Genomic DNA, 27,367 nt, shown 5'->3' with positions numbered 1-27,367 from the left:
TTACTAAAATGTTGGAAACAATTTATGTATGAACAGAGGTACAATACTATGTAAATTCAGTTGAACAAATTGTTATTGCAGATGTTGACATTCATTCATGATGTTAATGTACAAATCCTTTTCGAAACATGTAAACTGCATTTCAAGACGAAATAAAAGATTTAAAAAAAAAAAATACATCTGAAATATAAACTACTGTCACAATTTCAAAGTGTATGCATACTGTTGTGTGGTCAATGAAAATACATTCTGGTGGGTTTGGACTTTGTGAGAATCCTAATTCTTATTTGTCATTAGATGCATCAAAATCACTGCAAAGTATAATCTAGGTACTCAAATAGTTTTAGCCATTGGTGCTATTTTAGTGGAACCATTAACATTAGTCAGATGCAAAGTGCTCCACATGAAAAGCCTTCTCGGTGGTCTTTCATATAATCTTATTTATTGGCAATGTTAGAACGCAATCAGGGTGGCACAGAGACAAGTCTGTAGTGGGAGCTTCACCTTTATGAGTAGTAGTGCAGTTTATTAGCTTAATTACAATTTTTCTGATTACAGAATTACCCACTATAGCGGAGCAATAGTCCTAGCAGGGACTCTCCTCCGCTGGTACATCAAAATACAGTCAGGAACAAGCAATACAATCCAAGAATCTCCCACCTCATCCCCAGCAACTGGACAACACTCAGCTCTGGGGGTATATATGAATTTTATTTCCACATACACAGCTTTTATGCCAAATCCCATGCAAGGGGTTTCACAGGCAGAAAATACAGGGGCTTCAATCCCAATGTCCTTTGTACCTGAGAGATAATTGCCTGAGTAAACTTCTCTAACTTAATTATCTCTCAGGCACAAAACATCCACAAAATATCCTGTACCCCAAAAGTCCCCGAACTATACCTAGGAACCCCACACAAAGCACATTCCCTGATCGCCCTGATCAGTAGAACAGGAAATTCATCATGGTGAAGTTTTGATCAGCCAGACACAAGGCGCTAGCCCAAAAGAGTTCCAGAGGATTAGGTGTCCTGGCCTGTCTCCGTTCGTGGGGTTCCCGTGCAAAAACAATACAAGGGAATCTCTCGCTTTCAGGATACGATTATTCCCCCTGTTCCGTAGTCTATATCTCCTGAACGCCGTTTGTTTAGGTAGTCGGGAACAGGAACGGGCAGCTGTCGAAAGTTTACCGGTGTTCGCGTGAGTGCCTAGCTGAAAAGAGTTCCAGGCACTTGACGACTAAGTACCGCTGCCCTCATTCGGGAGACAAGATGGCCGTCATTCTCTCAGCCACGCGTTCAATTATACGAAATGTTGGCCAGTCAGTAGAAGCACTCATTAATTGTTTCCCTTGCGGTTTTGCACTGAAGTGGTTGGTGTGAACGTTCTAATGGCGGACAGGGGTGCTCCTCGTTTTGGAGACGAATGGGTTCCATTCGTATGAAGTCTCCCGAACGAGCAAAGCAGAACCACACAAAATAACAAGGGTAAAAACATAGTACTGTAATAGGGGGGTGTACGGACAGCCAATAAAGGGAATACAAGTAGTTTTTTGAGGGTTCATTACGCTAGACCCACATATTTACAGTTTTCATTCATTTCTTTGTATGTTAGATTCTTATATGCTGTAATATATCTTTCCTTGTACATTGCATATGTAACTGCAGAAATTGTTCAGCTACATCACCTACTTACAGAATTTTCATTTTCAAATTTCATTTATTAGTTTTGCATGCTTTTGGAAAATTAACAGACCAAAATCAAATGCAACTTTTTCATAGATTCTATTTTCACGTGTCATCTGTGCAGCAGCCGTTTTCCTTGCCTTTACATTCTTTGTATTGCATTGCAAAACAAAGACACCCGTATTATCCTCATAATAGCTTTTTGTCTCTTCACTGATAGCACTACACCCTTGGTGATCACATTACAAATTAATGGTCATTATTAGTTTGTACGTAAATGCATTATTATTCCCATACTTAAACTGGGGCAGGATATTTGACACATTATAGTTGCTATGACAGCGTCAGGTTTGTCATGCAGGCCTTATAGGGCTCAGAAATCCCCATCGCATTTTACAAGTCTCTCACAGCCCAGGTGATCTCTGAACTCTAAACTGTGAACATTATTATTTACATTCTCTCATTTGCAGTGTCCTTTATACAATGTTTTTCTCTAGATAGCTGCAATGTCTTATAAATGTATCTTGTGAGAACAATTAAAGCTGCGTTCTCTTGCTAAATTGTCCTCACTTTGTTTAGCTCCTGAGGGACTTTCCTGATGAGCTGAGAGCTGACATTGCCATGCACCTTAACAAAGAGATACTACAACTGCCAATATTCGAGTCGGCAAGCCGAGGATGTCTACGCTCTCTTTCTCTCAGCATCAAGACCTCCTTCTGCGCCCCTGGTGAATATCTTATACGACAGGGGGACGCCCTACAAGCCATATATTTTGTTTGCTCAGGATCCATGGAGGTACTGAAAGACAACACAGTGCTCGCCATCTTAGGTAGGTCTTTTTTTTTTTATTTCATTCTATCTTAAAAACACATTTAATTCCACATTGATCTACAATAGCACACTAAAACATATGTGGGGTTATTTACTATGGGCTTGTTTTAAACCTTGTCCGTAAATGGCTGGTATGAGTAATTAATGGCTGTAGTAATGGTTTCTAATTACCAACTGTTTCCAGTCTTGTTATTAGTTTTTTACCGGTTGACCACCAATAAAATATATCGACCAATCGCAAATGAGTTGCTTGCTTGTAAGGAACAGAAACACACCGCACCTCTATTCCTATCCAGATAATGTGGAATTTAAACTTTAACAGTATCAATTCCTTTTAAATTGGACAGCAGTGCAATTTGGACAGTGTGCTTGGCCAGCCTGGCATGTGTCAGTTATTGTATTAAATTCTTAAGCTTACAAATTCATTACAAACTGAAAATAACTGAAAACAAACCATTTCAAAATGACATATTCCTCATTTTCATGTGAAAAGCAAATTAGGGATATATCTTCTAAGCAACTAAGAAAAAGGGTTATTTCTTAATTTCACTGTTTCTACTGTTTAGTAGATTGTTACCTAATTTGGTTTCCTTACTTGAGAAGCTAGCAATTATGTAGATTTAAAAAAATATATATATATATATATATATATATATATATGTCATCTTCCCCACTTGTCAATCAGTTTATCAGTTTTAATTATACATTGCCATTTAATCATCATAGCAGAGCACAGTAAGGATAAAAGTGATAAATAACCATAACAGCATAACCACTACAACACACTTCAGTGATTATGGTGCGAGGAGTCCACAGACACCTTTTCAGTGATCTGACACTTACCCAGGTGCCCATGGATTAGCCGTCTCCTAATTCCACATAAGTGACATCAATCTGCTCATCTTTTAATGGAATCAATTGGCTGAGAACATCAACTGGTGCTTTCAGCTAATAACTTGTGTTATATAAAAGTGATATATCTAATGCGGAAGGGAAAAAGCTTTCTAATGAGAACAGGATAAGTGGTTCAGATAGCGTAGCACGAACAATCTCAGCATCATGGCAGCAGTAACAGCACCTTAACAGGGAATACCTATTTTATGAATAAACCCAAAAGCAATGCAGTATATAATTTATTATATGATGCATTGTATAATGGGATGTTCCACACAAGAGTGATCCTCTCATGGACCTTTTTCAATCGGAATTATTCTTGGAAATGAATGACTCTGAATGTCTTAAACTGGCTCTGTGTCAGGATCGGGACAGGGATCCAACACGCAGAGTACAAACAGTAGAAAGGTACGTATACCGGGCCTTAGAATGGCCGGACTAACGTACATAGAATAACAGAGAATAGTCAGAGACAAGCCGAGGTCGAGGGAACGAGAAGACAGGTAAGCGAGAGACAAGCCGGGTCAGAGGGATAACAGAGATAAGCAGAATAGTACAACAAGCCGGGTCAAAACCAAAGAGAATACTAGAATACAAGAGCACTGAGTGACTAGACAAGCTAGAACCACGACAGGGCAATGAGCTGACGAGAGAAGCAAGCTTAAATACCCTGAGTCCGGAGAGTAGACACGCCTCAGCTGGGTGCTGATTGGATAAAGCCAATAGAGTGGCAGGTCGCTCGGGATAGCGTCAAGACGTCACGTATCGAGCGTCATGTTAGAAAAGGGAGCGGATCCCTTGCGGCCAGCGTTAGAATGACTGGATGGACCGCGAGGAACGGGAGATATGGCGTGTCTAGACGGATAAACAACTAAGTCTCTACCCTTCTCAAAGGTAGAGACCTCAGGTGCCCTGACACTCTGTCACCTCCTGGGGTCGCTGCATATTTTGCATTAACCCCTGATGGTGACATCACTGCTTGGTGTGCTGTTGCCTGGAGGTGCAGCGGAAGTGAGGTGTATTTACCTGATGCTGATGCTGACCCCACGGACACCATCATATTTTTTCTTCTGCTTTTGGAGCTTCATGCGCCAGGAGCCCACATCAATGCTGTATCCCTGTGTCTGTGCTAGAGTACAACACAGATGTCTATGGAGGTTCCTGCGAGACCACAGGAGCTTTTATCGACAAAGCCTTTTCCCCACAACCATCAGTAGTGAACTACTTTTATCTTATCATATCTTCGGATTCTTTATGAGCATTCTATAACGGGGGGAAGGACAGAGCTACTTTAAATTACTGCTTAGTTTTTCCTTATTAAAACAGAATCGCTTGAATTGAAATGCTCCTCAAAAGTATATACATATACATATCATACGCATTGCTGTATCTTTAAAAACAATACTCCCCTAATGGCTGTTTACCTTTTGCCATTTTCTTATTCTTCTAGGAAAGGGAGATTTAATTGGATCAGACAATCTGGATAAGCACCAGGTGATTAAAACCAATGCCAATGTTAAAGCCTTAACCTACTGTGACCTGCAATATATCAGCCTGAAAGGCCTTCGTGAAGTTCTAGATCTCTATCCAGAATACTCCCAGAAATTCATTTGCGAAATCCAACATGACCTGACTTACAACCTGCGAATGGGCAGCGAAACAGACGTAAGTGAGCATTTCTTGCAGACCCTTATGGTATTGGGAACTGGGTAATGTTTAAGGAACCTGCAGTATTCTACTTTTAATGAATATAGAAAATATAGCTTTTACTCTCTTACTTTTTATAAAGGTTTGTTACCTCCGGCATTACCTATACATCTATATCTTATGTACATTTTTAGAAATTATAAACTTACTTTACATTTGGTAAAGTATAATTAATTCACTTCCACTAAAACCTTTTTCCACAAGAAGGAACCTCAAGTTCCCTCTAATACCGTGTCAAGGAATGCCTAGTTCCTCAGCATTAGATATAAACTTAAAATCCTTTTCACCTGAAATATTCCCTTTCCTCCTGTTTCATGTCATGCACCATCCTTAATCTATTCCTGATTGGATGATGACCCAATATATAAAACTCAGTCTCTAAAAAACTGAATATATTGGTTTATCTCGTTCAGGCACATACTCTGTGGCCATGATCTAGCCAATTCATGTGGCTACCATCAGCTTTTCCCTTTAGACCTGCTGTGTTGATGTCCTTTTCGACCCTGACCATTCTTGTAGTACACACATCATGTCAGTCTCCAACCCCTTCCACTTTCATGTAAAAAACATAACTCGTATCTACTCAATACTTGTGTCAGTACTCTAATTATCTCCCATCGTGACTACTGCAACACCCTCCTGGATTACAGTCTAGTTCAGCTTGTCCTTCATCCTGCCTAACATTTTCATGTGTCCTCTGTCTCCACTCATAACTCCATGTTTGACCAGCAAGGCTGCTTTAGTGCAGAACCACATGTCCTGTGATTTCAATTTTTCCTTATGTTTCAGTTTAAAATATTCTTGAAAAAAACACTCTGTTGAGAATCAATATAAACTAACCAGTTAATTCCAGTCTCCTGCTGCTTCTCCCTGTGTCTTAAGTTATATTAGCTTCTCTTTTTTTCTATTTTAAATAAAAATGTTTACAGAATTTTATTATTAATGCACCTAAAATACTGACTATATACGTTTTAGTTTTTTAGCCATCTATTCCAGGTGTTATCCTTTGATATCCTCATCTTCTGCCACTGAATATAAGCATACCCTAAAATAAAGAAATAGACAAATAATCTCAATGATTGGCTTATTATTATTATTATTATTATAGCAATTTATATAGCGCCAACAGATTCCGTAGCGCTTTACAATATTATGAGAAGGGATTTAACTATAGATAGGACAATTACAAATAAACTTACAGGAACAATAGGTTGAAGAGGACCCTGCTCGATCGAGCTTACATTCTATAGGAGGTGGGTGTAAAACACATTAGGACAGGAATTTGCAATCAAATAAGGTGGACTGCCCTTTAGGAGAGGGCAAGAGACAGGTATGTGAGGTAAGGGTTAGTCTTGGAGGCCATATGCTTTCCTAAAGAGATGGGTTTTAAGGCACTTCTTAAAAGATGCAAGACTAGGGGAGAGTCTGATGGCGGTAGGCAGGCTATTCCATAGGAAGGGAGCCGCCCGCGAGAAGTCCTGCAAGCGCGAGTTGGCCGTACGAGTGCGGACAACGGACAGGAGGTGGTCACGGGCAGAGCGGAGAGACCGAGATGGGACATACCTATGGATCTGTGAGGAGATATAAGAGGGGCTAGAGTTGTTCAGTGCTTTATAGGTGTGAGTTAGTACCTTGAATTGACTCCTATAGCATACAGGAAGTCCTTACGGACTGTAGGGGTGCAGTACGGCTTTTGGGAAGACCAATCAGGAGAGGGTTACAGTAATCCATGCGGGAGATTACCAGAGCATGGACAAGCTCCTTGGTAGTATCTGGTGCAAGAAAGGGGCGGATGCGGGCTATGTTTTTAAGATGGAATCTACAGGATTTGGCAACATGCTGGATGTGAGGCTCAAAGGTGAGACCAGAGTCAAGTATGACGCCAAGACAGCGCGCTTGCAAGGATGGACTGATGTTGGTACCACAAACTTGAAGGGAGAGCGAAAGAGGAGGATCAGTATTAGGAGGAGGAAAGACAAGGAGCTCAGTTTTTGAGAGATTGAGTTTCAGAAAGCGGGAGGACATCCAGTCAGAGATGGAAGAAAGGCAAGCAGTGACACGTTGCAGGACGGCAGGGGAGAGGTGCGGGGAGGAGAGATATAGCTGGGTGTCATCAGCGTACAGGTGGTAGTGGAATCCAAAAGAGGTAATAAGTTTGCCAAGAGAGGCAGTATAAAGAGAAAATAGAAGGGGACCAAGGACGGAGCCTTGGGGAACTCCAACCGAGACAGGGCGAGGGGAGGAGGTATCATTAGAAAAGGAGACACTGAATGAGCGTTGGGAGAGATAAGAGGAAAACCACGAGAGGACAGAGTCACAGAGACCAAGCGATTGAAGAGTTTGAAGAAGGAGAGCATGATCAATGGTGTCAAAGGCCGCTGAGAGGTCAAGAAGAATTAGTATGGAGTAGTGGCCTTTGGATTTAGCTGCGATTAGGTCGTTAGTGACTTTGATAAGGGCAGTCTCTGTAGAGTGGAGAGGGCGGAAGCCAGATTGAAGGGGGTCAAGGAGAGAGTTGGAATTGAGGAAATGAGACACACGGGTAAAGACAAGCCTTTCCAGAAGCTTTGAGGAAAAAGGGAGCAGGGATATGGGACGGTAGTTAGAGAGGGTGGATGAGTTGAGGGATGGTTTTTTTTAGTATAGGTACTACAGTGGCATGTTTAAGGTCAGCAGGGACGATGCCAGAAGAGAGCGAGCAGTTGAAGATGTGTGTTAGAGAAGGCACGAGACAAGTGGAGAGAGATCTGATAAGGTGAGATGGGACAGGATCGAGCGGGCAAGTGGTGGGGCGAGAGGAGCAAAGAAGAGCAGCCACCTCTTGGTCAGTAGCTGGGGACATGTCTGAAGGGTAGGAAAGGCATGATCTATGTGTGATTGAGAAACAGAAAGGCAAGGAGGGGAGAATTCTTTCTTTAGCTGTTCAATGTTGTCAGTGAAGTAACATGCAAAGTTATCAGAAGTAAGGTTAGTTTTGGGGGTGGCCACAGCAGGGCGAAGAAGAGAATTAAAGGTGTCAAAGAGACGCCTGGGGTTGCGGGAACATGAACTAATGAGAGAGGAAAAATAGGACTGTTTGGCAAGGGCAAGGGCTGCACTGTATGAACACAATATGAATCTATAATGGAGAAAGTCTGATTGGGTACGAGACTTCCTCCAGGAGCGTTCAGCACAACGGGAGCATCTTTGCAGGTAGCGCGTTGATTTAGTATGCCATGGTTGGGGGCGGGTCCTCCTTGAGGTGCTTGTTTGGAGTGGCGCTGCAGTGTTCAAGGCAAATGTAAGAGTAGAGTTATATATGGAGATGGCCAGTGAAGGACAGGAGAGGGAAGGGATGGACAGCAGTTGTGAATCAATGTCAGCTGACAACTGTTGGAGATCTAGAGAATTAAGGTCCCTCCTGAGTTGAGGGGGGTTAGGCTGAGGTTGTTGGGTGAGGGGGTACGCAAGAGCAAATGATAAGAGGTGGTGATCAGAGAGTGGATATGGAGTGTTGCAGATATTAGTTACTGTACATGCATAAGTGAAGATTAAGTCAAGGGTATTGCCAGCTACATGGGTGGGAGAATTTGCCCACTGTGATAGCCCGAGGGAGGAAGTCATTGAAAGTAGTTTAGTGGCTGCAGAGGTCAAAGGTGGGTTTATAGGAATATTGAAGTCCCCGAGAATTAGGGATGGAATGTTAGAAGAGAGGAAATAGGGTAGCCAGGCAGCAAAGTGGTCAAGGAAGAGAAGAGGGGAACCAGGGGGACGGTAAATAACAGCAATGTTAGCGGAGAAGGGTTTGAAAAGGCGAATTGAGTGAATTTCAAATGACGGGAAAGAGTGGGAAGGGGGGGTGGGAAGAGGTTTAAAAGAGCAGTGAGGGGAGAGGAGAAACCCAACACCACCACCTTTACATTCAGAGTTTCTTGGTTTGTGGGTAAGTTGGAGACCACCGAAGGACAATGATGCAGGGGTGGCAGTGTCAGAGGGGGAGAGCCAGGTTTCTGTTAAGGCTAGTAAATCTATTGAACGAGAGATAAAGAAGTCATGGACAGCAGTGGATTTAGTTATATTGCAAACAGAGCGTGCGTTCCAGAGGGCAGTATTGAAGGAGGATCTAGAGGAACATGAGATGGGTATGAGATTAGTGTGGGTCCTTGGGTTAGTATGTGCTGTGTTTGTTGAGAGGGGACCGGGGTTTGGAGAAAAATCACCAGCTGCTTAAACATGATATTAGAGCACAATCACTTGAGTTTTATATAGTTGCAGTAACTTGCTCTAAAAAGGCCGGTGTAATTGCTTGGATTGATCCACTGAAACCTATCATTGTGGGATAGCGGTATTGGTGATTATTATAGTTATCATGGTGGAGGACTGGCCATTCATCGACATTAAATTAGATGGGGGTCCACCAAATTACCACAATACTACCAGGGAACCGAGGGAACCAGAGACTGGTCCATAATAATCTTAGTTTGAACCAGCACCCAGTGCACCTAAATGAGGAGATGGAGAGAACCACTGATCTGTTTTTTGGAACCTGGTGTCCTCTTGAATACCAAATTCATTAACTTTAACTTCCTTTCTAATTTATATGGAATGAGTAGGTATATTATTAACCAGGTATCCGTTGGGTGAGGAGAAGAAGAGTTGCAGACCATTTACTATGACTCTAGCATTTCCACAATAGCCTGCAGAGTTAGGAAATATGACTATATACTGCTCCTGGTTAATACTGGGTCCAAAAAACCTTCTGACTCCTCGTGCAAATATGACCAATTATTGCACTATAGCTTGCAAAAAGCAAACAAATATAAGGGAATTTGACTCTAACTGTGCTTTTTTGAAGGCAAATTAGTAACTAACCAGGATTTGATAAATATTTAAATGTCATAGACAATATCACTACTTAACTAAAATTTGATAACACAACTACAGGTCCTGAACGAAATAAGCACATAAGCAATTCCTGAATCTTCATAAATTATGCATATTTGAGATGTATGCAGAGCCTAGTGAATAACTATTTTATTTTGTGTCGAATATAATCTGAGGGTGTTAATTTCACATAAATGAACTGTGCTATTAGATATAGATTGACATGAATTATAGGTAAAATTAGGACGTGATTATTTGCTACAACATCGATGGAAGACACTGTAAAGTTTTGATAATATTCATATTGGGATCTCCTTTAATGTACTTGAAACAAAACTACTAAACTTTAGAGAGACTTTCGTGTATTAATGAGTGTCTTCTTTTCATGATAGTGCGACGTCCTCTGATTTTCCAGAGCTGTGAGCCATAAAATGTGTCTGGTCTAAAGTGACACAAGATGACAGTAATACTGCTTTCAGGAGCTGCATTCTGTTAAATTACTAACTTATAACATTCTAGTACTTCTCATATTAAACTGGGATGTCTATTCCCAGTCTCAGTTTTCGCCAATGTCCATGTTAGCAGTAAATGGTCTAATTAAAAAATACTTTGCAGCGAAAGAAACCAGCATGGTGGCAATAGATTTTTGATAGTAGTCTTCCCATAAAATGATGGACAAAATAATTTTGTCTGGAGCACTGATCCCATTTTACAGAGTATATGTTTCAATTTGTTTTACGCACTTAGCAGGACCGCTCTGATTTCCGATTAATTCAATCCACTGAAACTACTGAGATGCTGTGCGAAATAATGTGTTTCTAAAACTATTTTTCTATTACTATTTTTACAGTATAGTATAATAATAGAAAATAAAATAGTGTGGTATATTATATATGACAATTTTATAGTGCAATGGTTACCAGGAACGCATAGTAACAGAGAAGAACTGGTGGCTGTCCCATTAAAAGAATGCAAATGGTAATTCCCAAGAATGTATGGGACTCCCAGGCCCTAAAAATCCACAACCACTAGCGATATGGGTGGAGAGAAGAAAATGATGTATAATTAAAAAGTAGGTGTTTTTATTACCCCTGTGGCTACCAGTGGGTTTTTTCATGCATTGTGATTGGATGGACATATATATCTAGAATCTCATTTGAGCAAATATTACATAATATATTCACAATGGTTGCTCAGTGAGTTTTCCCAGTATCTTCACTGCAAGAGAAAATTATCTTTTTCTAATAATTTTTATTGTCACATTAGGCCTATGGGAAAATAAAATGTGAAAAGGAATTCTGGGTGGGTATATGCAGATTAGTTCAACAAAGAATCACCTTTTTGACTCATTATTCTATTTTAAACATGCATTCCTTGCAGTTTATGTTTGCTTTATACAACAGCTTTGAAACACAACTCTGGAAGAGATTCAAAGACCACTCATGGACAGCTGTGTCATTGTTAATGCAACTCATCAGCGTGAGGTTGGTTACGGGCTTGATATTGAGACTTGCGATTACTTGTGGAGCACAAATCAAGAAGGTTATGGTGGAGAAGAAAAAGTGATTGATAACCTATTTCACCTAAAATCAGTGGATAGTCAATACAGACAGTGAATAGTCAATACAACACAGATCTGCACACGCATATAATTTGCATATGCAAATTAGTTCAACAAAGAATCCCCTTTTTGCCTCATTATTTCATTTTAAACCTTGATTCCTTTGAGTCTGTTTGCTGTAAACAACAGCTTTGAAACAAAACTCAGGAAGAGATGCAAAGCCAGTGAGCTACCCATGGACAGCTGTTTCGTTGTTAATGCAACTCAAGCTGTTGTATACAACAAACATAAATTCCAAGGAATCCATGTTTAAAATGAAATAATGAGGCAAAAGGGTGATTCTCTGTGGAACTAATTTGCATATATCCTAAAGGACTTTTCTTAATTTTGCTCTTACCGATAGCTTCCTAATCTGGTATCCTTAAATATGGTAATCCCATGAAACAATAGCAAATTAAGGAGTTATCTACAAAATAGCTGAAAGATCAAAATTAAGAAAATGTTTTTTCTTAATTTTGTTCATTCGGCAGTTTAGCAAATAACTCCTTAAATTGGTAACTTTGTGACTGCCACCTTAAATTAAATTTAATACATTTTTCAGACAAAATTTGGTTAGTCCAAAATGATAATTTGCAATTTTCGGATAAACCAAATTCGAGAATGAATTAATCGAAATGAAACATGTTCTTCCTCATGGACAGCGAGGAATAAAGTATATGAACCTCTGCTGATTTTTAACATTTTTCCACTGACAAAGAAATGATCAGTCTATAATTTTAATGGTAGGTATATTTGAACAGTGAGAGACAGAATAACAACAACAGGAAAAAATCCAGAAAAACACATGTCAAAAAAGTTATAAATTACTTTGCATGTCAATGAGTGAAATACGTATTTGATCCCCTATCAATCAGCAATATTTCTGGCTCCCAGGTGTCTTTTATACAGGTAACGGGCTGAGATTAGGAGCACTCTCTGAAAGGGAGTGTCCTAATCTCAGCTCGTTACCTGTATAAAAGACACCTGTCCACAGAAGCAATCAATCAGATTCCAAACTCTCCACCATGGCCAAGACCAAAGACCTGTCCAAGGATGTCAGGGACAAGATTGTACACCTACACAAGGCTGGAATAGGCTACAAGACCATCGCCAAGCAGCTTGATGAGAAAGTGACAACAGTTGGTGTAATTTTTCTCAAATGGAAGAAACAAAAAATAACGATCAGTCTCCCTCAGTCTGGTGCTCCATGCAAGATCTCACCTCGTGGAGTTTCAATGATCATGAGAACAGTCAGGAATCAGTCCAGAACTACACGGGAGGATCTTGTTAATGATATTAAGGCAGCTGGAACCATAGTCACCAAGAAAACGTCTGCAAGGTCCTCCTGCTCAAGAAAGCACATGTAACAATGACCCAAAGCACACAGCCAAGGCAACAAAGGCGTGGCTCAAGAAGAAGCGCATTAAGGTCCTGGAGTGGCCTAGCCAGTCTCCAGACTTTAATCACATAGAAAATCTGTGGAGGGAGCTGAAGGTTCGAGTTGCCAAACATCAGCCTCGAAACCTTAATCACTTGGAAAGGATCTGCAAAGAGGAGTGAGACAAAATCCCTCCTGAGATGTGTGCAAACCTGGTGGCCAACTACAAGAACGTCTGACCTCTGTGATTGCCAACAAGGATTTTGCCACCAAGTACTAAGTTGAACGGGTCAAATACTTATTTCACTCATTGACTCATTGACTCATTGATTTCACTCATTGCAAATTAATTTATAACTTTTTTGACATGTGTTTTTCTGGATTTTTTTTTTTTTTTTTTGCTATTCTGTCTTACTGTTAAAATACACCTACCATTAAAATTATAGACTGATCATTTCTTTGTCAGTGGGCAAACGTTCAAAATCTGCTGAGGATCAAATGCATTTTCCCCCTCACTGTATAGACATATAGAGTCGATATATTTAGAGTCAAATAACAATTATATTTTTCATGCCTCTAGATCATGGGTCAGCAACCTATGGCACGTGTGTCAGGCATGGACTCCAGGTACCTCTGCATGGCACTCAATGCTGTTAAAGGCGCTAGTGGCCTATCAGGAGTCCCAAGTGCAAACCAAGTCATGATTGCCCGAGTGGTGAGGGGCAATCCTCAATTTACGCATTGCAGCACTTAGAAGAAGTGTTCTCAGATCTCTAATCCCAGCACTAGAACAGCCCAAAGCAGCTATCTCAGTTTCTGCCCTTGTCCTATACCTGGTCACCCCCACATATACATATCTGCCGATGAAGTATCCACCTCATACAAATAATTCAATCAGCCCACACACTTACACACATATTTACCACAACACCACTGACAATCCACATCCATGTATACAACCTCACAAGCAGCCTCTCACATGCAATAACACAAGCAGTCCCACACATACACACACCAAACACACAATGTGGCATATAATCCACACACACAATTACACAAGCAGCCACCATACATAGCCCACATTCATAGTTACATAGTTAGATAGTTACATAGTTACATAGCTGAAAAGAGACTTGCGTCCATCAAGTTCAGCCTTCCTCACATTTGTTTTTTGCTGTAGATCCAAAAGAAGGCAAAAAACCCAGTTTGAAGCACAATTTTGCAACAAGCTAGGAAAAAAATTCCTTCTTGACCCCAGAATGGCAGTCAGATTTATCCTTGGATCAAGCAATTATTACCCTACATTGAAAGATTATATGCTTGAATATTCTGTTTTTGCAAGTATGAATCTAGTAGCTGTTTGAACATCTGTGGACTCTGATAAAACCACTTCTTCAGGCAGAGAATTACACATCCTTATTATTCTTACAGTAAAAAAACCTTTCCTTTGCCTTAGACGAAATCTTCTTTCTTCCAGTCTAAACGCATGACCTCGTGTCCTATGTGAAGTCCGGTTTGTGAATAGATTTCCACACAATGGTTTGTTTTGGCCCCGAATATATTAGTATAATGTTATCATATCCCCTCTCAGGCGACGTTTTTCTAAACTAAATAGGTTTAAATTTGTTAACCTTTCTTCATAGCTGATATGTTCCATTCCTTTTATTAATTTTGTAGCCCGCCTTTGCACTTTTTCTAGTGCCATATTATCCTTCTTTAGAACAGGTGCCCAAAAGTGCACAGCATATTCAATATGTGGTCTTACCAGTGATTTATAAACAGGCAAAATGATATTCTCGTCCCGAGAATGAATGCCCTTTTTCATGCATGACAATACCTTACTGGCCTTGGCCACTGCTGCTTGACATTGCACATTGTTGCATAGTTTGTTGTCTATAACAATTCCCAAGTCCTTTTCGTGTGTTGTTATCCCTAATTCGCTTCCATTAAGGGTATACGTTGCTTGTGTATTCTTTACGCCGAAGTGCATAACTTTGCATTTTTCAACATTAAATTTCATCTGCCATTTGAGTGCCCAGTCCCCCAGTCTATCTAAATCCCTCTGCAGCAAAGTAATATCTTGTTCACATTGTATTATTTTACAGAGTTTTGTGTCATCTTCAAACACTGAAACATGACTTTCAATGCTGTCTTCAAGATCATTTATAAACATGTTAAATAGAAGGGGTCCCAGAACAGACCCCTGAGGGACACCACTTGCCACCTCTGTCCAGCTTGAAAATTTGCCATTAATGACAACTCTTTGTACTCTGTTTTTAAGCAAATGTTCTACCCAAGAACAAGCATTTTCATCTAGACCGATTTCCTTGAGTTTGAACACTAATCTATTGTGTGGAACTGTATCAAATGCCTTGGCAAAATCCAAATAGATCACATCCACTGCAGCACCCTGATCTATACTTCTACTTACTTCTTCATAGAACGCAATCAAGTTAGTTTGACATGACCTGTGCTTCATAAAACCGTGCTAATTTTTGCTGATAACCATGTTCTTCTCAAGGAATTCTTGAATATTATTCCTTAATAACCTTTCAAATATTTTCCCAGCCACAGTGTCAGGATCGGGACAGGGATCCAACACGCAGAGTACAAACAGTAGCCAGATACGTATACCGGACCTTAGAATGGCCGGACTAACGTAAGTAGTACCGTATAGAATGGTCAAAGACAAGCCGAGGTCGAGGGTAACAGAAGACAGGTAAGCGAGAGACAAGCCGAATCAAGGGTAACAGAGATAAGCAGAGTAAGGTAAACAAGCCGGGTCAAAACCAAAAGGGATAATAGAATACACAAGCACTGAGTGACTAGAACAAGCTAGAACCACGACAGGGCAATGAGCTAATGAAGGAAGCTCTGTTAAATACCCTGTTCAGAGCAGTAACCACACCTCCGAGACGTCCTGATTGGTCCTGCAGCAATTGACTGACAGGTCGATCCGGGGGAGTGTCCTGATGATGACTTCCTGCCTAGATGGTGTAAAAGGCAGTCACTCCCTCGCGGCCGGCCTTGCATGACCGGATAGACCGCGGGGAAGGGAGTCATCAGACCGTCTGAATGGTGGAACAGCTAAGTCTCTACCTCTTTTGGAGGTAGAGACCACAGGTACCCTGACACACAGAAGTTAAGCTCACAGGTCTGTAATTTCCAGGCAAGGATTTTGAACCCTTTTTGAATATAGAAACCACATCTGCTTTCCTCCAATCCTCCGGAACACTATCTGAAAGAAAATAATCTTGAAATATTAAAAACAGAGGTTCACTTATTTCTACACTTAGTTCCTTAAGTACTCGTGGATGGGTACCGTCAGGCCCTGGAGATTGTTTATATTAACTTTCTTTAGTTGCTGCAGCACCTTGTCTTGAGTTAACCAATTACAATTATTCTGCAAGTTTTTAGTAGCAATCATTTGCACATCTATTGCCATGGGTTCTTCCTTAATATATACGAAGGAGAAATAGTTATTTAAAATTCCTGCCTTTTCCTGGTCTTCATTAACTAACACCCCCGTTTCAGTTTTTAGCATACCTACACTTTCATTTTTGTTTTTTTTAGAATTGATGTACTTAAAAAATGCTTTGGGGTTGGTTTTGCTCTCTTTAGCTATCATTTTTTCAGTTTGAATTTTAGCAAATCTAATTGCCTCTTTGCACGCATTATTTGCTTCCTTATATCTTTTATAAGAAGCATCTGATTTGTCCAATTTAAATGCTTTAAATGCCCTTTTCTTATTTTTAATCTCTTGTTTTATTTCTCTACTAAGCCACATTGGTTTTAATTTGTTTCTTTTATATTTATTTCCCAATGGTACATACTGAGAAATACTAAATAATATTTGTTGGAAGATGACCCATTTATCCTCAGTGTTCTTTTCACTAAAGAGTTTATGCCAGTCAATATATTGTGGAGCTGCCCTTAACTTATTGAAATTGGCCTTTTTGAAATTATATGTTTTATTATACCCCATGTGCTTTTGTTTTTTTTGAGTTTATTTCAAAGGACACTATATTGTGATCACTATTTCCCAAGTGCTCACCTACTTGAATGTTGGTCAAAAGATCAACGTTGTTTGTTAAAACCAGGTCCAGACAAGCGTCCATTCTAGTTGGTGCTTGTACAAGTTGTGACATGAAGGTGTCATTTAACAAGTTTAAAAACCTAATTCCCTTTGGTGAGCTACTAGTCTCTCTGTCCCAATTTATGTCCGGGTAATTAAAATCTCCAATAATTAAAGTGTTACCCAGATTTGCAGCTTTCTCAATTTGCTCAAACAGCTGTTGTTCCTCGTCAATATTAACATTAGGTGGTTTATAACATATCCCAACCAATAGTTGGTTTCCCTTCTAGTTAAACCAATAGTTGGTTTTCCCCCAAGCAGATATTTACCCATAAAGCTTCCACATTTTCCTCATCGCATTACACTTGCTTAAGATTTGGCTTTAAATCATGATTGACATACAAACATACCCCACCGCCCTTCTTGTTTTTCCTATCCTTCCTAAATAACATGTACCCATTTAAGTTAACTGCCCAGTCATGTGTCTCATCCCACCATGTTTGTTATGCCTATTATATCATATTGTTTAGTGTATGCTACTGCCTCTAGTTCCGCCATTTTGTTATTTAGACTCCCTGCATTAGTAAGCATACATTTAATATCATGAGTCACTTGTACTTTTTGTGAATTATCAACATTACATAGCTTCTCTGTTCTGAGCTTGCCCCTCCCCCTGTCTCCACCCCCTTATACTGTGCTAGAGCCCATCTCCTTTCTGTCCTATCTCCATTGTGTAGATTGCTATGACCCTCCCCCCCTACTACTAGTTTAAAATCTTCTTCAACCTTCTAGCCATCCTATCCCCCAGCACTGCAGACCCTCTCCCGTTTAGGTGCAATCCATCACTATTATAAAGGTTGTACCCAATCGCAAAGTTGCCCCGGGGCTCTAAATACCCAAAACCCTCCTTCCTGCACCAAGACTTAAGCCACGCATTGACCTCATGATTGCCCAAAAGGTGGTATCATACACAATAGTATGATGTAATAAAACAGCCCATATACACACAAATACAATGCTACAAGGCAACTATAGCGTCCATAAATAACACAAGCAGAATACGGCAACATACCTACACTACAAAATCTTGTTTTGGCACAGTACTACTAAAAGGTTGCCTACCTCTGCTCTACAAAATTGGAATATTTACTTCAAATATTTTTTATCAGTAATATATTCAATTTCAAAGATTATACAATTGAAAGTGTAGCCACAAATTGATTGGGGGAGGGGGAAACATATCAATGCTATTGTAGGTGCAAAGTTCTAAATATTGAGAGACATTCTATTGGTTTCTATGGTGATTGCTCCTTATTTAGCCCTTTGCCCCTGAGTATAACCTGTTTTTGTCTTGCTGGAAAGTCTGTAAAATCTGTCCTGTTTAACTGTCTCAATATACACCTTGTATGTCCAATGTAGAGTTATTTAGTTCAGTTGCTCGTGTTCCGTTGTTGTAGATAGAGCTACCTAAACAGAGTTGCCTGTACAGCTCTCACACTCAAAGATCGTCCAGTGACGTTGCAGACCTAGTTTGATTGGGCTGTGCCTGAAAAAGAATATCCGTGGATTCTCCGAAGCCTGTGTGTTTCTTGAGTTTTAGGATTTATGCACTGTTTATTCATCTATCAGTCTTTTTCCCTGTTGATCTCTTTCTATGTGTGCATAATTTTAGGGGAGACAAACACACACACACACATGCGGGACAGGGGAAAGCGATAGGTTTATATTGTGGCTCCTATCTTTCACATACATATAAAATCCATATGTTTGCTTTTTACAGTCAGTTGGAAACAGATTGCCTGCCGATAGCTATGACTACTACCATAAGCTGCCAAATACTTTTAAATCTGTCTATTTGTCTTTGGTACTTATGCCCACAGACATCCATCATCAGCATAAAAAACAAATAACTGTGTTTATACCATGGTAAAAACTAAACATTTTCACGACTCAAAAAAAATCTAATTCCTCTTCTGATACCAAACATTTGAGCCCATCTATTATTATTAGTAGTAGTGTTTATAAAGTGGCAACATTTTCTGCAGTATTTTACAATTATACAGTGGGGATATCCAACAATAGGCAATAGACGTACAAGAAACAAGATTACAATCTCTATGCATTACCAAAGTTAATCATCAATGCAGTCTATACTAATCATATTCTTCATTGTATTTCCTTGTTCCATTTTCTTTTTGCTCAACCATTCTACCTCCTCATCTGAGCATCTTTGATTTCGACCTGACTCCCCGGTTGCACCTTTGTATTTTTATGGTGACTGAACATCCCTCTGAGATATCTCTTTTAATTAGGAAGTAGACAGTTTATTGCTATTGTTCTGGCTGATGGGTGGACGGGATGAGGATGCTTGAGCTGTGTAAATTACAAGGTTCAGTTGAGAAACATTTCATGGTTGTTGTCTACAAATTTGAAAGTGCTATTTCTAAAAAGAAATCCATTTTACTAATACTTAAAACCTGAAAAGCCATTGATTTTGTTAATGGATACAACAGACACCTCATTATAGAATCCAAAAAGATAGAGATCTCCTAAGGCTTAGCTTCTTACTCATATATGGTCATTTGATGTCACAGGAGCAAATAACAAATTGCCTCAATATGCTTTGCAAATTTACGCATGTGAAAGGAATATTGGGGAATGTAAGAGATTAATATTAATTTGAATCCAGTGTGTGTCTGTGCCAGGAGGTATTTTATTAAATCTGAATAAATAACGCGGTTGTGTAAGGGAAGGGTGACTTTTTTTCTGCTGAATTAAAAAAATGCCCTGTTCACCCATGGCAGTTTCTTTTTAATTTTGGTGAATTAAGTTCTATTTTTATTTTTTGCAGGCCAGATTAATTTTAGCCTAAAGTCAAGTGACATGAGGACAGTGCATTGATAGGCAGATGTTGTTGCCATAGCAGCAGAAAAGTTTGTTAACAGGCCAGTCGCCAAATAAATTAGAGGAGGAGGGCAGCGCAAGGGCACGGCATCCATGTTTATTTATTAGGCAGTGTTGTGAGTATTAGGCAGTTTGTTTGTGTTTATGAATGTATGTATTTAGCAATTTGTGTGCGTTTATGTATAAGGCAGTTTGTGTGTGTGCATTTGGCAGGTTGTATGAGTGTTTCTATTAGGTAGTGTGTGTGAGTATGAGGCAGTCTGTGTGTGTGCGCATTAGGCAGTTTGTGCGCGTGTATGTATATGGCAGTGTACGTACGTGTGTGTGTATGTATTTGGCAGTGTGTTTGTGTGTATGTATAAGGCAGCTTGTGTGCATGTTTGGCTGTGCGTGTGTGTATGTATGCATTAGGCAGAGTGTTTAGGTGTTTGTGTGCATATTTAACCCCTTAAGGACACATGACATTTTTTATTCCAGAAGTTTGGTCCTTAAGGGGTTAAGGCAGTTTGTGTGAGTGTGTGTGAGTATGTGTTTGGCAGTGTGCGTGTGGGTGCATGTATGTGGCAGTGTGTGTGTGTGTGTGTATGTATTTGGCAGTGAGCGTGTGTGTATGTATGTATTTGGCAGTGTGTGTGTGTATGTATTTGGCAGTGTGTTTGTGTGTATGTATAAGGCAGCTTGTGTGCATGTTTGGCTGTGTGTGTGTGTGTGTATGTATGCATTAGGCATAGTGTTTAGGTGCTTGTGTGCATATTTAATTTAATGCACTGTGTGTGAGTGTGTGTGAGTATATATTTGGCAGTGAGCATGTGTGTATGTATGTATTTGGCAGTGAGCGTGTGTGTATGCATGTATTTGGCAGTGTGTGTATGTATGTATTAGGCAGTGTGTGTGTGTGTGTATGTATTTGGCAGTGTGTGTATATATGTATTAGGCAGTGTGTGTGTGTGTTTTACAGTGTGTATATATGTATTAGGCAGTGTGTGTGTGTGTATATATGTATTAGGCAGTGTGTGTGTGTATGTATGTATTAGGTAGTGTATGTGTTTTTATCTATATGACAGTTTGTGTATATATATATATATATATATATATATATAAGGCAGTTTGAAACAGTATGTTTCTAAATGTTTCTGTAAATCTCAAAACGGCAAAATGTAAATTATGATAACTGCAGCAATTCAGTAAAATTATGTTTCCATTATAGCTAGCCAAGCATGTTCTAACACAAAGTCATATGCCTGCCTTGACTAATGAGAAATGTGTCTGAGTCTGCGATAATGCATCGTCTTTTTGGGGGTTGGCGAGGCATTCTGAAAAACACCATCATGACAGAACATGAAGCATTAACCTGGATTTGCAATCCCTCAGAGATTGAAGGATTTTACAGCTGCCTGGAAATGCAGTCAAATTTTCAATCCTAAAAATAGCTCCATCAGGCTATTCTTAGCCGCACTAAGCAGCAGCCGCCATGGGCGTAATCCCGGGGCGAAAGGAAGCTATAAATAGGACATGCTGTGCTGGATATTCGCTCAGACTAATTAACTGATTTCAGATTCCATATTGCTCCTTTCAAAGCCCTTCAAGGAAAAAGTGTAATTTTGTCTTTGACAGGAAAATAAATGAATCCCATGTGTAAAGATCTCATCGTGATTAAAAAAAATCCGCTGCAATAGAACGTTAATATAAATACATATCTCCCAAGTGTCCCTATTTAGGAGAGGCAGTCCCTATTTTGTACCCAAACCCCGTTGTGCCTCTTTTCTCTCCTAATGTCCTTCTTTTCTAGGAGCTCCATATTGTTGGGATCAAATCTCCACTACAATAATACTCACAGTAACATGTTTTTAAACTACAAGAAATATGTGTTTGAAAACTGTATGTTTGAATAATGTGCATGTCCTTGTTTTAAATTACATTTTAGTTGCAAAGACTGTTATTAGCAAGTCACCTATAATTTCTCAGAGGGGCCTACCCCTACTCACCCCACTAAAATTAAGGTGTCCATCTTTTTTTAATTAAAAAAAGTTGAGAGGAAAAGTTTACATCCACAGTAATTTTGTATAATAATAATTGTGAAGTACTAGGTAATGGAAAATCTTATAATATGTAGAGTTGTGTTCGGGCATTGAAGCTACTTATTGGAGCTTAACAGAAACAGAGGGGTGTTAAAACATATTAAATGGAATTGCCTCAGAGCAGTGGCGTACATACCAGGGTCGCAGGGGTCACGGCTGCGACCGGGCCCAGCCGCCCTTGCGACCCGGTATGTACCCACTGGGCCAGCCTCTTCTCCTGGGGGGCCCATGAGCCGGCCACCTCAGGGCCCCCCGAGGCTGGCCCTGCTGTCACCCCACGGTGACACGTCATCTTCCGGCGTTGGCATCCCTATGCGGCGCGCGAGGGAGCTGAAGAGGAAGCACTCAGAGGAGAGTGCTCCCTCGCGCGCCGGCCAGCCTGCCTGCCTGCCCGCCGGGTAACACCACTGGACCCCAGGGAATCCCCTCAGCACTCCAAAAGGTAAGGAGGCTGGGGGTATTAAATAAAAAAAAAAAACATGTGTTAGTGTGTGTGTGTGTGTGTGTGTGTGTGTTGGAGTGTGTGTTAGTGTGAGTGTGTCTGCTAGTGAGTGTCAGTGAGTGTGTCTGTTGAGTGTGTGTCTGCTAGTGAGTGTCAGTGAGTGTGTTACTGTGTGTGTCTGTTACTTAGTGTGTTTGTGTATGTTAGTGAGTCTGTTTGATGTCTGTTAGTGAGTGTGTGTTTGTCAGTGAGAGTGTATGTTTTGTAAGTGAGTGTGTATGTATGTCTGTCGCTGAGTGTGTCTCTGTCAGTAAATGTGTGTGTCTGTTAGCTAGTGTGTATGCGTCTGTTCGTGAGAGTGTGTGTGTCTTCAGCACTTACCTTTCTCCAGCGCCGGACTCCCATGGCGCTGGGGATCCCTCCGCCTCTCAGCTCCGAATGCGCATGCGCGGCATAGGAAATGCAAACAGCGCGGCATAGGAAATTACTCAATGCTTTCCTATGGACGTTCAGTGTCTTAGAATTGAGACAGCAGCTAGAAACTGGATTAACCCTCAGTGAAACATAGCAGTTTCTCTGAAACTGCTATGTTTTCAGCTGCAGGGTTAAAACTAGAGGGGCCTGACTTCATTGAGCTGATGTGATCTGGGTGTCTGTAGTGGTCCTTTAAGTGTGTGTGCACACTTACATACAGGGGTCGCAGCCCTGCAACCCCGGCCCGCGCAGAGTAGGGGGGGGGGCACGTATCAATTTTCGCACCGGGGCCCCATGGGTCATGTGTACGCCACTGCCTCAGAGAAAATATAAATAATAGATATAAACAAATTGAGCTGTGGGTGTGGGAAGTACAGTAAGCCCTACTAAAATTCAATGTTGTGAATTCTTCTTGCGTCCTAACATTTAGAAGAATTGAGAGCCAGGAGTTGATATCACTGCAGTACTGTTGCCTATGCACGAGAGTACAGCATTGAGGTCTATGGAGGGTCCCGTGGGTTCCTCCATAGACAGAGCCAATACCTTGCAGCCAAAATTCCAACACAATTAATATGAGTATTTCCGAAAGATTTTATCTTTATGAAACAATTGTTTTGCAGGTGGGGGGGTTACAGTGCAGCTTTAATATTCTGCACTAATTGAGTACTTGTCTTTGGTATTTCTAAAAGTGGAATAAAAGAGAAAAAACTTGGAAAGGTGGGACTGAATCCCAAGATCAAGACTGCCCATTCTCCGGAGGGGCACTGTAAATATTCATAATGATTAAGTTCCAGCATTTTAATGCACACATCACACTTTCAATATAGGGGCTGGTTGTGCTGCACCAGTTTTTAAAAATGTATGTTCCGGATGTGCTCGTCACAATCACTTGTTTTGCAGTTTACAGCAGAGCGGCTCTGAACAACTGCCCAGGTCTACACAAGGGTGAAATAAATTAAAATACAGGTACCTACCGGCTACCACAGCATTATGGGTACATGTCTGGCTTCTAGGGGGAGCACTTGCCATTAACCCCTCCCCCATTCCTGCGACTGCGAGGCCAAATCAAGGACATGTGGGAGTTATGCACCATTATTGGTGATTTACTCATTCTTACTGCCATTATTTTTATATGTAGATCCTCCATCACCTAGGTTAGCACACCTCCCAAAATCATCGTGGACATGAAGGGTGGGTCCATCCTGTAAAAGGGTCAGCCTTACAGACAGGTGCTGTGGCAAGCCAAACTAAGGACAGACCATGCCCACGGTGCTGTTGAAGTGCTCTGATCATGGGCTTATTGCCCTGAGTTTACTCAGCGTTTTGTGAGCGCTTCTGTTGATGCTTATGCTGAGTTGATTATGGACATTTCACTTGTGTCTTAAGATGTGAGGCAGAACCCCAAATTCAGGACTATCCCAGAAAACCCAGGTCAATTAGGAGGTATGGTTATGTTATCAATTCATTAGTTGTTCTTTGTAGGCACATGTACAATGCAATCTAGCACTTTGAAAGCCATGAAGCATGCAGAACACTGGTTGCACGTTCTGAAATAATGTATTACTTTAGAGAATATTGGGTTAAATATTTTAGTTTTTTATTGTACATATGTTATGTCACACTGTGACAAATTATGGACAAACTACATTGTATCCCATTGTACAGCACTATGGAATTTGCTGGTGCTAAATGAATAATAAAATAATAATAATATTCATATGCAAAGAAATAGTCATGAAACAGTTGGTTGACAATACAAATTCTTCTACCCCCTATTGGGTCAGAGCAGGATTCTGCAATGAGAGCGCAATCAGAGATAGGACCGAATCACCTCCTTCCTTTTCACAATCAAGCATCCGGCTTCTTAGCTATGTAAATGCAGCTAAAGATCCACTGCCTGAACAAAGTACAAAAAGCTCTGACAGGGATGCAATTACTCAGTACAAGTAACACCACACAGAGATAGCTTTAAACAGACCCAGCAGGAAGTTATGTTCGGAAGGTATAGCCATTATTTATCCCTTCTTAGTGCCAACTTTGTAAAAGCAATACATTATGCATGTTAAAACTATGTTACTTTTCTGGAAGCTTGCAAGCTAATAAAAAAATGTTTTCCAAATGATATTTAAAGACCGAATGTGATTGTCTATTACCAGACACGCACCATTTTAACCACGTAACGATCGATGATTGTCTATCCCTCGGGAATTCCAGATCGTCCAGACTACATCTCCCTAGGTGTTTTGCCAGCACTATGGCTGTGAAAGCATTATGGGAGATGCAGTCCACAACATCAGGAGTGCCGACCGTTGCCTACCGCGGTCTATACCATCGTTAGAATGTGCTGTTAAAAATCTTATTCCAAAATAGGATAAGGCTGCTCAATTAATGACAACACCGCTCTGTTGAGCTACCAACGCTAAGCAAGTTTGATATTACTTACTGTTGTGAGGTTATTATGTACCTGTCTGTGAAGATGGCAAAATGCAGATCCTTAAGTGATTAATTTAGGAAAGTACACCACAGAAGATCAAGATCTAATCCTTAATATTGTATTTTTCAGTCCACTGTTACCCTCATCCGGACTCTAACCCTAGCCATTATCCTAACCCTAACCTTGATCAAAGTCCTAATCCTAGTCATAAACAAAACCCTCGCACAAGCCCGATCTCTAACTCTGATTCTGGTGGAGTGTTAATCTCAAACATGATGTATCATTTTTCGCTGCCATAAGTATTTTTCCTGGTGTTGGGTCCATCCCATACTTACATTATTATTAATAATATTTATAAACCAACAAGTACTGTGGACTAACAGACATGTATTTCTAACCAGACGAGTTGGACACACAGGAACAGAGTAACTGAGTGCCTTCTCAATGAGCGTACATGCTAGAGGGAGTAGGGTATAGTGACACAAAAGGTAAGGGAAGGGTAGAAAGGTAGGTTGCTAGAATAGTATTCATTGAGGGCTTAGTGTTGTTTTGATGACAGTTGCCGGAGAGGAATCAGGATCCTGGGAGAGAAAGCTGTTCACAGTCTAACTGATATGATAAATATTTTTTGAAGGATTTGAGATTGGGTGAAAGTCTAACAGAGAGGGGAAGGGCATTCCATAGGAATACATCTGGGTTAAACAAAAAATGCTGCAAGTTATAAGTTACACCCAAACGTCAGTCTACAAACCATGCTAGTAACTCGTTTCATGAGTTAGATGTTTTTTTTTGCAGTAACTATTTACTCAACCCCAATGTATACACAGCCTCTGGTTAGCTAGTTATTTCTCTCCATTCATCGTTCGGAGCGCTACCTGTTCTGTTCTGTCTTATTGCACGTTATGCAATTTATATTATTCCTTCGGGTTACAGGGTCTCCCTGACAAATTGCTGTATGCTTGGCTGACTCAGTGATCTCCAAAGTGAAATTACTCGCTTGTAGCAATAATGTACTCAACATGTCGGCATTTACGGACAGAATGCTTCCAGATTAATATCTAGAATATTTGCATTTAGTTCAGTGATGTGTATCATTATATTATTCATTATGGGAGCTACTGTGTGAAAGTTGTACTGACACAAGTGCATTAGCTAGTAGAACATAAGAGGATCTGAAGTAGAATTCATTAATGTTTTGTAATAGAAGGTAAATTAAAAACTGCACTCATATTCTTGAGTGTGTAGTTTTAGAGATAATCATATTAGCTTTTTCTATCCATAAATATTAATAGTGATTGTGGTTAATAGTGTGCATTATAATGTGTAATTTATTTTGGATTGCCATTTTAATATGTTGGAGTTTTCACACCTTATTGAAAGTAATATGACTCCATGAAATTCAAAATAGCACAATTTAATTATATACATTTAAGGTCTTGTTGTTCATGGACCACAAGGCATCTACTCACATCATTGACATCTTTCCAACAGCTTGAAAATGAAAGCAATGGGGGCCTGATCCAGAAGTTGCCATCTATTTTAGAAGATGATGAATTTGAAGACGATGAGAGATGCCCTTTGCCTGTTAGCCCAAGAGGAGTAAGTCCAGTTGAGTCCTCCTTAAAGTTGCCCAAGGCTTTCAGTTCTCCAATGCTTTCTCCCCTCACGCCAAGATCCTTCAAGACTCCCACCAAGAGAGTAGACAAAAACTTTGGAGACATCTTCGTTGGTGGAGAAAAAGGCAAGTTTTCAGCTGGTGATGGGAGCAGACCATGCAAGCTTCAACTTCCCGCATTAAGCATTAGTGCCCCTCCTGTGCTCAGCCCCAGGTAAGTAAACTATTATTTTCCGTTACTTTAATATACTTGAGTCAATTCCCACTGAACTTTGTTTATTGGATAACACTTTGTATTATTATAATCATCATTTTTATAGCACCAACATCATTGGCAGCACTTTGCAATTTTACAGTGGGGATGTATAACAGCAAGCAATTGACAAA

The 27,367-nt window shown here is 40.3% G+C and overlaps 1 protein-coding gene across 1 annotated transcript in view; it reads left to right on the top strand.

Annotated features, from left to right (window-relative positions):
- The window catches only part of LOC134571554 (potassium voltage-gated channel subfamily H member 8-like), a 428,010-nt gene that overhangs the window by 389,876 nt on the left and 10,767 nt on the right, over positions 1-27,367 (top strand). Inside the window, exons 10-12 of the mRNA XM_063429898.1 lie at positions 2,265-2,514; positions 4,861-5,075; positions 26,857-27,194. Of these exons, the coding sequence (XP_063285968.1) occupies positions 2,265-2,514; positions 4,861-5,075; positions 26,857-27,194 (803 nt within the window). The remainder of the gene's footprint in view (positions 1-2,264; positions 2,515-4,860; positions 5,076-26,856; positions 27,195-27,367) is intronic.

This window comes from Pelobates fuscus, chromosome 8 (genome assembly GCF_036172605.1).
Source record: "Pelobates fuscus isolate aPelFus1 chromosome 8, aPelFus1.pri, whole genome shotgun sequence".
Classification (NCBI taxonomy): Eukaryota; Metazoa; Chordata; class Amphibia; order Anura; family Pelobatidae; genus Pelobates; species Pelobates fuscus.
This window is presented reverse-complemented; position numbering and strand designations above follow the sequence as displayed.